This window comes from Tamandua tetradactyla, chromosome 15 (genome assembly GCF_023851605.1).
Source record: "Tamandua tetradactyla isolate mTamTet1 chromosome 15, mTamTet1.pri, whole genome shotgun sequence".
NCBI lineage: Eukaryota > Metazoa > Chordata > Mammalia > Pilosa > Myrmecophagidae > Tamandua > Tamandua tetradactyla.
Window position 1 is genome coordinate 37,039,983 of NC_135341.1, and position 13,456 is coordinate 37,053,438.

At 36.7% G+C, this 13,456-nt stretch overlaps 1 protein-coding gene across 5 annotated transcripts in view; it reads right to left on the reverse strand.

Annotated features, from left to right (window-relative positions):
* Positions 1-13,456, reverse strand: part of IHO1 (interactor of HORMAD1 1) — a 91,412-nt gene that overhangs the window by 51,333 nt on the left and 26,623 nt on the right. For 3 of the 5 annotated variants that reach the window (XM_077129336.1, XM_077129334.1, XM_077129335.1), the window contains exons 3-4: positions 8,780-8,858; positions 2,990-3,164 (exon numbers count right to left, since the gene is read on the reverse strand). In XM_077129336.1, the coding sequence (XP_076985451.1) occupies positions 2,990-3,164; positions 8,780-8,835 (231 nt within the window). In that variant the 5' untranslated portion in view covers positions 8,836-8,858. The remainder of the gene's footprint in view (positions 1-2,989; positions 3,165-8,779; positions 8,859-13,456) is intronic. The other 2 variants (XM_077129333.1, XM_077129332.1) reach the window with 1 other exon arrangement.

The following is a 13,456-nucleotide window of genomic DNA, read 5'->3' on the forward strand; positions in this document are numbered from 1 at the left end:
GGAAGCCCAATAAGACTATGTGTAGATTTCTCAGCAGAAACCATGGAGTAGAGAAGACAGTGGGATGATATATTTAAATTATTAAAAGAGAAAAACTGCCAACCAAGAATTCTATATCCAGCAAAATCGTCCTTCAAAAATGAGGGAGAAATTAAAACTTTTTCAGACAAAAAAATCACTGAGAGAATTTGTGACCAAGAGACCAGCTCTGCAAGAATTACTAAAAGGAGCACTAGAGACAGATACGAAAAGACAGAAGAGAGAGGTGTGGAGAAGAGAGTAGAAAGGAAGACTATGAGTAAAGGTAAAAAGAAGGAAAATTAGATATGACATATAAAATCCAAAAAGCAAAATGGTAGAAGAAAGTACTACCTGTACAGTAATAACACTAAATGGTAATGGATTAAACTCCCCAGTCAAAAGACATAGACTGGCAGAATGGATTAAAAAACAGGACCCATCTATATGCTGTCTCTACTCAAAGGACATGAGGGCAAGGACACAAACTGACATTTGCACACCAGTGTTTATAGCAGCATTATTTACAATTACCAAGAGATGGAAACAGCCAAAATATCCATCAACAGATGGGTGGCTAAACAAACTGTGGCATATACATATGGTGGAATATCATGCAGCTGTAAGACAGAATAAAGTTATGAAGTATGTAACAACATGGATGGACCTTAAGGACATTATGCTGAGTGAGATTAGCCAGAAACAAAAGGACAAATACTGTATGGTCTCACTGATATGAACTGACATTAGTGAATAAACTTGGAATATTTCATTGTAACTGAGACCATCAGAAGACAGAAATAGGGTAAGATATTGGGTAATTGGAGCTGAAGGGATACAGATTGTGCAACAGGACTGAATATAAAAACTCAGAAATGGACAGCACAATACTACCTAACTGTATACAATTATGTTAAAACACTAAATGAAGCTGAATGTGAGAATGATAGAGGGAGGAGGGCTGGGGGCACAAATGAAATAAGAAAAAAAGATAGATGATAAAGATTGAGATGGTATAATCTAGGAATGCCTAGAGTGTATAAGGATAGTGACTAAATGTACAAATTTAAAATATGTTTTTGCATGAGGAAGAACAAAGGGACGTCATTACTGCAGGGTGATGAAAATAGATGGTAATTAATATTTTAAAAGTTCAACTTTGAGTTTTAAATGTGAGACTAAAGCAAAAAATGTTTATTTGGTACAAAATTTATATTTTGACTAGTGCATTTCCCAATACAACTTATGTAGATAGTTGGTTGAACAACATAAGTACATGGAACCTTGGGTAGGACATGAGATTTTGTTGGTTTGTTGAGAGTGATGCCCCGATGAATTCCAGAGTGATTTGATTAGTGAGTGGAAAAGTATTTGCAAAGTCCCCTTTGGGGAATGGTGAGAATGGGGGAAAATTCAACTTCCCCAAGTTGAATTCTTGATATTCTCACAAGCAGTGTGGACAACCAAATCTATAGGCTGAGCCCCCAGTCTTGGGAGTTGTTCATATGAAACTTAACCCCACAAAGGATAGGTCAAGTCTACTTAAAATTTAGGCCTAAGAGTCACCCCCAAAGGACCCTCTTTTGTTGCTCAGATGTGGCCTCTCCCTCCAGCCAACATGACGAGCAGTCTCACCACCCTCCCCCTCTTTGTGTGGGACATGACTCCCAGGGGTGTGGACCTTCTTGGCAACGTGGGACAGAAATCCTAGAATGAGCTGAGACTCAGCATCAAGGGATTCAGAAAAACCCTAGAATGAACTGAGACCCAGCATTAAGGGATTGAGAAAGCCTTCTCGACCAAAAGGGGGAAGAGTGAAATGAGACAAAGTGTCAATAGCTGAGAGATTCCAAACAGAGTCAAGAGGTTATACTGGAGGTTATTCTTACACGTTAAGTAGATATCACCTTGTTATCCAAGATATAATGGAGAGCTGGAAGGAACTGCCTGAAAATGTAGAGCTGTATTCCAGTAGCCATGTTTCTTGATGATGATTATGTAATGATACAGCTTTCACAGTGTGACTGTGTGTTGTGAAAACCTTGTGTCTGACACTCCTTTTATCAACCTTGTCAACAGACGAGTAGAACATATGGAATAAAAATAAATAATAGGGGGAACAAATGTTAAAATAAATTTAGTTTGAAATGTTAGTGATCAATGAAAGGGAGGGGTAAGGGTATGGTATGTATAATTTTTTTTCTGTTTTCATTTTATTTTTCTGTTGTCTTTTTATTTCTCTTTCTGAATTGATGCAAATGTTCTAAGAAATGATCATCATGACGAATATGCAACTATGTGATGATATTGTGAATTACTGATTATATATGTAGAACGGAATGATCATATGTTAAGAATATTTGTGTTTCTTTCTTGCAATTTTTTTAATTAATAAAAAATTAAATCTACTTCTATATGCAAAAAAAATTCTGACTCACTAGAAGAGTCAGGCTGCTCTCAATAAACCAAGGATTCAAGAAACTCTTTTCTTCAATCTTGCTCTTATTCATTAACTTGGACCTCAGAAACATCATCTCTTCCTTTTATACTGATGTAATGTGATATAGTTTATTAAAATCCACAGAGCATCTGAAGTTTCTTTGAAAAAAAATTCCCATCCAAATAAACTGTTACTTTATTCCTATTTTATGATTTCCTTTTTCTCAATAAATTTTCGCAAATAAATGTATGACTAGTTTTAGAATATGTCATGTAATATTTGGCTTTCCTCAAGAGTAGCTAAGGGACTGGCACTATTTTATGTTGTTTTGGCAATAGAGAAACTGCAAATATAAATATTTTTTTCCATTTCAGACTACCAAGCCAAATGATTAATTAAGCTTAAGTACATTTAGGAAAGCAATCCTTAGAGATGAATGTATAATTCTAAAAGACATTCCAACAGAACGTCTTCTTTATAATTTATCTTCACAATGACTGTGAAATGTATACAGAAAAATTCCAGACTCACATTTAGAGAATTCTGTTGTGTCTGTTTTGGATGTCTCAAATGGGTACCAAAGTCCAAAGGTGCTGACAGGGTCTCTGAATTTTCTGGACAGAACTGAGATCCAAAGAGGAACTGGGAATCACTGAGACTGGAGTAATCAGTCTGATTATTATTCCAGTTAGATGACCTGGTGGTCCTGAAATTGAGCAAGAAAAGAAAACAAAGAAAGAAAGTTATATCACTTGGACAAACATCCTGAACAAATGAAATAAGAGTTCACAATTATACATTTCAGAATACTCTGGGTAGAATGCTAGCTTGTTTGGACCTGCTAGTCTCCTACATACTACCCCAGCACTAGCTACACACACGCAAAAAATACACGACATTTTGAATTCCAGACATTTTTATTACAACAACCAGGGAACAACCAGATGGAAATTAAAACAGAAAGGAATGTCACTATTGTTCCTTGTATAACAGCATTCTGGAGATCAAAGTTTCATAAAATGAGTTAGGAATTAGCAGAACATTGTCTTTTTTAAATGTTTTAAAAATCAATCTGTATTCTTTGTAAGAATACCAATAAAACACTTCAAACGTATCTATATCTGTACATGTACAAGAAAGATGAAAAATCATTCACAGAACAAAAATAAATCATCTTTAGGTAATGAAATGCAGATATGGATTGCACATATGGAACAATCTAAGTGCTGTTAGAACAAAATACGGCTTTCAAAATGAAATAAAATCTTGAGTTTTGTTTTTCTAAGGCATATTTCTCTTTATTAAAATAAAAAAATAAATTATTCAAAGCTATCATGTTATAATAATCATGTATATTAACATACTCTTATTAAGACCCTGGAGATGAAAAAACATCAAATTTTAGAAGGTGTGATTCCAGTTAATGTACTACTATTCTCTGTTTTAATTAATTTTAATATAAGTAAGAAGTGTCTACATACCAGTTAAAATGTAAACTTTACTATTTAGTTCAACTTTTCTGCAGGACAGTGACCATTGAGTCAATTAGTATTTAACCTTTTGGTAAAGTGGGAATTGAAATTTTTCCCTTCGGAATTTAGAAATGGCATAAATCTTTGCAGATTTAAAATATGTGTATCCACACACAGATTATATAGAGACCTTTAAAACATAGAGTCTATCAAAACCTGTCTACAATAACAAATAAAACTAGTTTCAAGTCTCAAACTAAAAAATTCCTAGGGAGAAATGGGTATTTGAATAAAAAATAAGAACTGAGTAGGAAATAAAAATACCTACTGAAATATGGGCACTTTCCTTTCCTTAGTGCTCACCGCATTAGCCAAGTCTCTTTGGGCTAGTTATACAAACACCTGAGGATTAATTGATGAGTCAACAAAGTAGGATTTTTCTGGATCCTACTGTCAGATTAGTGATTTTTGGCTTTCTTTCTATGATTCCCCGTGGTATCAATAAGGATATCTAGGGTTCTTAATGGGACATCAAACCAAATCAATTTCAAGTCACTTTAACATACATATATATAATACATATCATACATTTTTTCTTTTTAAACCTTTTTATTGTGAAATATAACATATATATACACATAGATATATATAAAGTACACTCCAACAACTTTAATACATACACATATACTTAGCATACATTTTTTTCTTTTTGAACGTTTTTATTGTGAAATATAACATATATATATTACACTCCAACAAGCAACTACAAAACAGACTTCCTAGTTTGGTAGGGCTACCATTCCACAGTTTCAGGTTTTTCCTTCTAGCTGCTCCAAACACAGGAAGCTAAAAGAAGTATCAATACAGTGTGATTCAGCAGTCATACTCATATGTTAAATCCTATCTTCTCTGTTTTAACTCCTCCTTCTCCTTTGATCCTTCTCCCAATCTTTAGGGGTATTTGGGTTATGCCTTTTCTAACTTTGTCATGTTGAAAAGGGGTTTAGATTATATAGGATAGGGGGATGGAATTAGCTGATATTCTTGGAAAGCCTCGCCCCTCTGGGTTTCAGGGCTTATCTAGCCTAGGAACCCTCTGGAGGTTATGGGTTTCAGAAAAATAAACTTAGTGCATGAAATTTTTATAGAGTCAGTTAGACCTACACCTTTAGGTGTAGGCATGATGTTGGTTGGGGATTGGTAAGCCATGGCAATTAGCAATATCTAGTCAAAGCTTGCATTTATGCAGCCTCCAGAATAGCTTCTTGACTCTATTTGAACTCTCTTAGCTACATTTCTTCTTTTCTTGAACTCTTTTAGCTACTTGTTTTGTTACCTTTCTTTTCCCCCTTTTGGTACAGAAGGCATTATCCATATCACGATACCAGGGCCAGGCTCATCCCTGGGAATCATGTCTCACATTGTCAGGGAAACTTTCACCCCTGGATATCATGTCCCCCATAGTGTGCAGGGTAATATATTTCCTTACAGAGTTGGGCTTTAAGAGAGAGAGGCCACATCTGAGCCACTAAAGAGGTTTCCTGGAAGCAACTCTTATAGGTAGTCTCAGCTTCTCCACTATAGAAATAAGTTTCTTAAAGGCAAGCCTCAAAATCAAGGGCTTGGCTTAATTTCTTGGGAGTCCCTAATGTTTGAAAGAGCAGAAGGAGTTTCCCAGATGGAAAAGTTTAACAGTTCCAATATTTTTTCACCAGTCCCTCAAGGGACTCTACTAATACTTTTTAATTATCACCCCACCATAGTCTGGGTGTCTTTGTATATTACATTAAGCTATACAGAATTACAAGGCCTTGTTCCCATTCTGATCTCCATATGTTTGGGGTTGTTTAAATGAGTTATCTAGACAGGTTGAGTTAGACTGTGTGTTATAGAAAATTTAGGTTCTAGACACAATAAACCTCTTCATCTTTACTCTCATATAGTAGGAGAAGCTCTAGAGTATATACACTATCATGTTTTGCCCTGTATTCTGATTCACCTTAGTCCTGACCAGATCAGCTTCTTTTTTTGTAGGCTATATGCCCAGGGTCACATTTCATTCTTTCCCTATGTGAGTATCCCGTTATTGCAGCACCATTTGTTGAATTTTTGTTTGTTTGCTTTTGGGAAGTGCATGGGCCAGGAATCAAACCTGGGTCTCCCATATGGCAGGTGAGAATTCTATCCTGAACCACCCCTGCATCCCATCATTTTTATCCCTAATTGAAGCCTGATATCTTTTTCAGTTACTTTACCCATTATTATAAGTAGCAATGTTGACTTTCAGAGCCCCAGAGCTCTAACTCTGAATCTTAGGTGTCACAGAGGTACTCAAAGTTCCAGGGAAATACCAGTTTGTACACATACAGCTCTGTGTCTCAGAATCTAGACATATACTTACAACTTTGGACTAAGTATGGCAGCTATTAATGGCATACAATCTAGACTCCAATTTTCTTATAAATATTTTCTGAAAGAGACCATAGCATATTTCTTCTTTTGTTTCTGGCTTATTTTGAATAACACATTGTCCCCAAGTTTTATTCAATTCTTTGCGTGCCTCATGATGTCATTTCTTCTTGTAGCTGCAAAGTACTCCCTCATATATATATATATACCACAGTTTGCCTTTCGGCTTCTCAGTCATTATACCCTTTGGTCCCTATATCAGACATTTTTGTTCATATTATACATTTTTAAGAGGAAAGAGGGACTGTTATAAAATCTAACAAATGAGAGCATAAAATCTAACAAATTCAAGAAAGTCTGGAAATCAGTGCTCTATAAAATGGGTTAACATTAAGTAAAAGGAATTGTGTTTTTGTATGGGCATACAGAACATTGTCTTTTAAAAAGTTTAATCTGTTCATCATTAATGGAAGAGATAAATAACTTATGTTATATGCATATAACTGACGCAGCAGTGGGAAGCAATAAGCTAGATTTACATAAACCACATGGATATGACTCAAAAACATAATTTCGAGTGCAGGAAAAAATAAAAATACAATAAGCTCTATCATGCATCATTTATGTAATTTTTAAACCTACATCATATACATCAAACAAGTATGGTAAATGAGTGTCCAGAAGTGAATTGGAGGAATACACATTAATTCTAGAGCACGTGGCTACAGGGAAGGAAGGCAACAAGAATGGGAGGAGAGAGACAGGTATAATAAAACAACACAAGATGGGCCTTTCCTAAACTAAAGAATATTATCAACTCAGATCTATGCCAGAAGGATTCATTATGTACTAAGAAATGATGATCATGCATCTATGTGATGATGTTAAGAATTACTGATTGCATATGTAGAATGGAATGATTTCTAAATGTTGTGTTAATTTTTTTTTATTCTTTAATTAATAAAAAAAAGAAAAAAAAATGTTTTTGAAGCAAAGTGTTGCTCCCTTTCGCTCATTTAGTGCCTTGGCCTTGCTTGTTTTAAATACTTTCAGCTTTGAATTTCCTATTTGCTTCCCATGGTTATCTATCTTTGACAGTCTTTAAACCTCACATATAAAATGGCTAGTGATATTGATAATGATACAAACACATTTAAACACAGTACACTGAACCCACTAAAGAGACAATATATAAGTAGACAGATGAGTAAAACAGTCTTCAAGACATCTCCATAACAATTTGTGTTATATAATGCTGTTGTATAACCTGAGAAAACATGCTATTTGTTAAAATACATACACACACACATCATTCCTTTTCCAAATGTTAAATTTAAAGTAATTAGATAGTATGTACTTATATATGTATATACTTAGTATATACATATTCTAAACCCAAGATATCTTCATATTATTAATTCAAAACAAAAGAAACTCTAGCTCAACTCAGTGAAGGGCAATTATTTTGGCTCACAGAACCATTTCCTGAGATTAGTTAAGGTAATGGGCTACACACATATATTGTAATATGGGTTGCATAATCACTGCTCAAAATAGCTCTCTGTGACTTCCTTCTTGGGCCAAAAGGAATAATTATCTGGGTTGGGGGAAAAAAAACAGCTCTGTGAGCCTACTGAAATCACATAGAATTTACATTTTAAAGCTATGATATGGAATTATTTTCCCCACTTGTGTCAACCACAAACACTCTTTTTTTCTTTTTGAAAAATAAGAAGAGCAGTGCTATAGATTTCTGCTGAATTAATAACTGTCTTCAAGAAGGTGCTAGAGAGGGAAAAAAAAAACGACCATTGATAAAAGTAAACTAAAAGCAGTTAGAAATTTCTTAAATACACACAATCCATATAAACTTCAAATCAAAGTTGGCAGGCATACTGCACAGCTGATGAACATCAAAGTAAGCACCTCAGTGGAGTAGTGGAGTGCGTAATATCTCAATGATCCTTGTCAACAACTGGAGTGGCTCTGAACTCCACAGTGCCTACAAATTGCACTACACAACTGAACACATATCTGAACATCGCCTTGATTTTTCTCTCTACTATTTCAATAGCAGTTCCCCAACAGAGGTGAAAGTTTCCAGATATTGGAAAACAGCTCTGTGAGAATTTACAATTTACATTTGGCCCATGACTCTCATGGGTCTTCATAGTCTCTATCTCCTGTGCTGGACCCAGAGTCATTACTCAATTAACACATATGGCTGGGTTAACATTGCTTTTATAGTCAGAAAATAGGAAAAAGGAAAAAGACAAGTATGGGAGGATGAAGCAGTAACAGGGGAGGTGAAAAGCGGGGGAAGAGGCTATGTGGGGTATCTCTATTACTGTAACCTAACAGGAAGGGCACCCTCTTTCTATGAAATCAGTGCAACCATGAGACTCTCTTAAGCACCACAGAATATAATCAGAAAACTTACCCAGAGCCTGAGGGAATACTAAGCATCTCTTTGATATTCCAGACATTAAAATTCATTTCTTATGAATTCTAATTCTTTCCTATTAGAAAGAAAGGAGGAACATTAAGTAGGTTAATGTAATATATTTTTAAACTTTTTTTAATTGTATAATATAACATATATACAAAGAAAAGAAAGAAAAAAGGGAGTAGTTTTCAAAGCACTCTTCAACAAGTAGTTACAGGGCAGATCCCAGAGTTTGTCACGGGTTACCACACCTTCATCTCAGATTTTTCCTTCTAGCTGCTCCAGGACATTGGAGGCAACAAGGAATAAATATTATCATCACAATTGACTTTTTTTTTCTGAAAAGTAACATATTTACAAAAAAGCAATAAACTTCAAAGCACAGCGGAACAATTAGTTGTAGAACAGATTTCAGAGTTTGGTATGGGTTACGATTCCACAATTTTAGGTTTTTACTTCTAGCTGCTCAGATACCGGAGACTAAAAGAACCTTCAATATAATGATTCAGGAGTCGTACTCATTTGTTAAACCCTTAATGTAGCATATTTTTTTCAAAGATTACTGATGATTGTTCTATAGATGAGAACATTTCAGCAGTTACATTTCCATCCAATTGGTGAAAACTTCCATTACCTATGTACTAGAAACAGGTGTTTTCTGCTGCCAAATTGTATAAAAATTCCCACCCTTCTTAATTCCAGGGACAGCCAACAGGGACCCGTGAAACAGCAAATTTGTCTTCAATTCTCTAACTCTCTTGTTCTTTTCTTTATGATCTTTTCTCTTATACCCTACTAATAATCTGCTCTCAGAAAAATACCAATAAATACCATCTTTCCTTGCCTAATATGACAAATGACTTAGTCTATTACATCTCTCAAGAAGACTAGTTCTCCTTCCGGGTCAAGATGGCGGCTTAACAACGAGCGTGTATTAGTTCGTCCTCCATAACACCTACTAAATAACCAGAAACAGTACAGAACAGCTCCTGGGGCCACATCAGTGACCAGACACACAGCGTACCCCAGTCTGGACCAGCTGGACCGGCTGCGAGCACCCCTTAACCGTGAGTTCCCAAAGCTGCGGCAGCCAGTGCCCCTCCCCCACAGGCTGCTTTCCAGAGGGGAAAGGAAAGGACTTTACCAGCAGCAGAGACTGGGCACAATCAAACACCAATTGTGGAACTAATTAACTATTCTGACTACTAAAAATAGGCCCCCAGCTTAGGTGAACCTGATCAAAGCGGAGGTTGCTCATTTTTGCCCCGGCGGAAAGGGGGCAGGACTGACAGAAAAAGGGGGAAAAAAAAAAAAGAAGAAAGCAGAGGTTTTTGTGGCTGTGTATCTATAAAGGCTTGACTGCCTCTGGATACAGCAGCAGGACTTTTCAGGCTGCAACTGTCCCAGACATAGGCAGAAGTGAGCTCTTTTGGGGGCTTGTCTGGAGCCTGTGCCTTCCCCGGGGGGGTGAAGCCCAACTCAGGTGGAATCCCTCCATCAAGGAATTCAGAAACCAGGGCTTGGTAATTTGAAGCCATTAAAACCAGCCTACAATCTCTCCTCTGTCTCCACCACGCCCCCAAAAGGGTGAGTCTGCCAAAGTTAAAGGTACCGCATCATCTTATGCTGGTGGGACCTGCAGTCAGACAAGCACCACATACTGGGCAGGATAAGAAAAACAGAGTCCAGAGACTTCACAGGGAAGTCTTTCAACCTGCTGGGTCTCACCCTCAGGGAAAACCAACACAGGTGACTCTTTCCTCCTGATAGGAGGCCAGTTTGGTCCGGGAAAATCTGGCTGGGGTCTATAATACCTAAGTAGACCCTCCTAAATGTGTGTGGGTGAAAGGCACCACACAAGCAGGGCAAGAAATAAGAAAACCAGAACGGGAAAATTCTCCTCTGTTAAACAAAACTTAAGCTAAAGGTCCAGATAAAGCTGAACGGAATGTAAAAGAACAAATAGACGCAAATTCATCCAGCAAGAAAACCCTAGATAAAAGAAGTGAAAGCAACCTCCAGAATAAACTAATTAAGGTAATTAAATGACTAGACACCAGCAAAAAATAAATCACACTAGGAAAATTGAAGATATGGCCCAGTCAAAGGAACAAACCAACAATTCAAATGACATACAGGAGCTGAAACAATTAATTCAGAATGTACGAATAGACATGGAAAACCTCATCAAAAACCAAATCAATGAATTGAGGGAGGATATAAAGAAGGCAAGGAAAGAACAAAAAGAAGAAACTGAAAGTCTGAAAAAACAAATCACAGAACTTATGGGAATGAAAGACACAGTAGAAGAGATGAAAAAAACAATGGAAACCTACAATGGTAGATTTCAAGAGACAGAACATAGGATTTCAAAACTGGAGGATGGAACATCTGAAATCCCACAAGAAACAGAAACTATAGGAAAAACAATGGAAAAATATGAGCAGGGACTCAGGGAATTGAAAGACAATATGAAGCGCATGAATATACGTGTTGTGGGTGTCCCAGAAGGAGAAGAGAAGGGAAAAGAAGGAGGAAAACTAATGAAGGAAATTATCACTGAAAATTTCCCAACTCTTATGAAAGACTTAAAATTACAGATCCAAGAAGTGCAGCATACCCCAAAGAGAATAGATCCAAATAGACATACTCCAAGACATTTAATAATCAGAATGTCAGAGGTCAAAGAGAAAGAGAGGATCTTGAAAGCAGCAAGAGAAAAGCAATCCATCACATACAAGGGAAGCCCAATAAGACTATGCGCAGATCTCTCAGCAGAAACCATGGAGGCGAGAAGACAGTGGGATAATATATTTAAATTATTAAAAGAGAAAAACTGCCAACCAAGAATTCTATATCCAGCAAAACTGTCCTTCAAAAATGAGGGAGAAATTAAAACATTTTCAGACAAAAAATCACTGAGAGAATTTGTGACCAAGAGACCAGCTCTGCAAGAAATACTAAAGGGAACACTAGAGACAGATACGAAGGCAGAAGAGAGAGATGTGGAAAAGAGTGTAGAAAGGAAGACTATGAGTAAAGGCAAAAAGAAGGAAAATTAGATATGACTTATAAAATCCAGAAGGCAAAATAGCAGAAGAAAGTACTACCCATGCAGTAATAACACTGAATGTTAATGTATTAAACTCTCCAATCAAAAGACATAGTCTGGCAGAATGGATTAAAAAACAGGACCCATCGATATGCTGTCTCTACTCAAAGGACACGAGGCCAAGGACACAAATGGACATTTTACACATCAATGTTTATAGCAGCATTATTAACAATTACCAAGAGATGGAAACAGCCAAAATGTCCATCAACAGACAGCTGACTAAACAATCTGTGATATTTACATAAGATGGAATATTATGCAGCTTTAAGACAGAATAAACTTTTGAAGTATGTAACAACATGGATGGACCTTGAGAACATTATGCTGAGTGAGACTAGCCAAAAACTAAAGGCCAAATACTGTATGGTCTCACTGGTATGAACTGACATTAGTGAATAAACTTGGAATATTTCTTTGGTAACAGAGACCATCAGGAGATAGAAACGGGGTGAGATATTGGGTAATTGGAGCTGAAGGGATACAGATTGTGCAACAGGACTGAATATAAAAACTCAGAAATGGACAGCACAATACTACCTAACTGTAATGTAATTATGTTAAAACACTGAATGAAGCTGCATGTGAGAATGATAGAGGGAGGAGGGCTGGGGACATAAATGAAATCAGAAAGAAAGATACATGGTAAATATCAAGATGGTATAATCTAGGAACGCCTAGCATGTATAATAATAGTGAAATGTACAATGTACAAATTTTAAAAATGTTTTTGCATGAGGAAGAACAAAGGAATGTCATTACTGCAGTGTGCTGAAAATAGATGGTACTTAGTAGTTTAAAATTTCAACTAATGTGTGAGACTAAAGCAAAAAATGTTTGTTACAAAATTTATATTTTGACTAGAGCATTTCCTAATATAACTCATGTAGATAGTTTGATTGAATGTCATAAGTACTTGGAATCTCAGGTAGGACGTGAGATTTTGTTAGTTTGTCCAAAGTGATGCCCCGATGAATCCCAGAGTGATTTGATCAGTGACTAAAAAGTGTTTGCAAGCCCCCGTCAGGGAATGGTGAGTGTGGGGAAAAATTCAACTTCCCCAAGTTGAATTCCTGATATTCTCACAAGCAGTGTGGACAACCAAAGCTATAGGCTGAGCCCCCAGTCTTGGGAGTTGTTCATATGAAACTTAACCCCACAAAGGATATGTCAAGTCTACTTAAAATTTAGGCCTAAGAATCACCCCCAAGAGAGCCTCTTTTGTTGCTCAGATGTGGCCTCTCTCTCCAGCCAACATGATGAGCAGTCTCACCACCCTCCCCTTCTCTGTGTGGGACATGACTCCCAGGGGTGTGGACCTTCCTGGCAACGTGGGACAGAGATCCTGGAATAAGCTGAGACTCAGCATCAAAGGACTTAGAAAAACCCTAGAATGAGCTGAGAATTAACATCAAGGGATTGAGAGAACCTTCTCGACCAAAGGGGGAAGAGTGAAAGGAGACTAAGTGTCAATGGCTGAGAGATTCCAAACAGAGTTGAGAGATTATCCTGGAGGTTATTCTTATGCATTAAGTAGATATCACCTTGTTTTTCAAGAT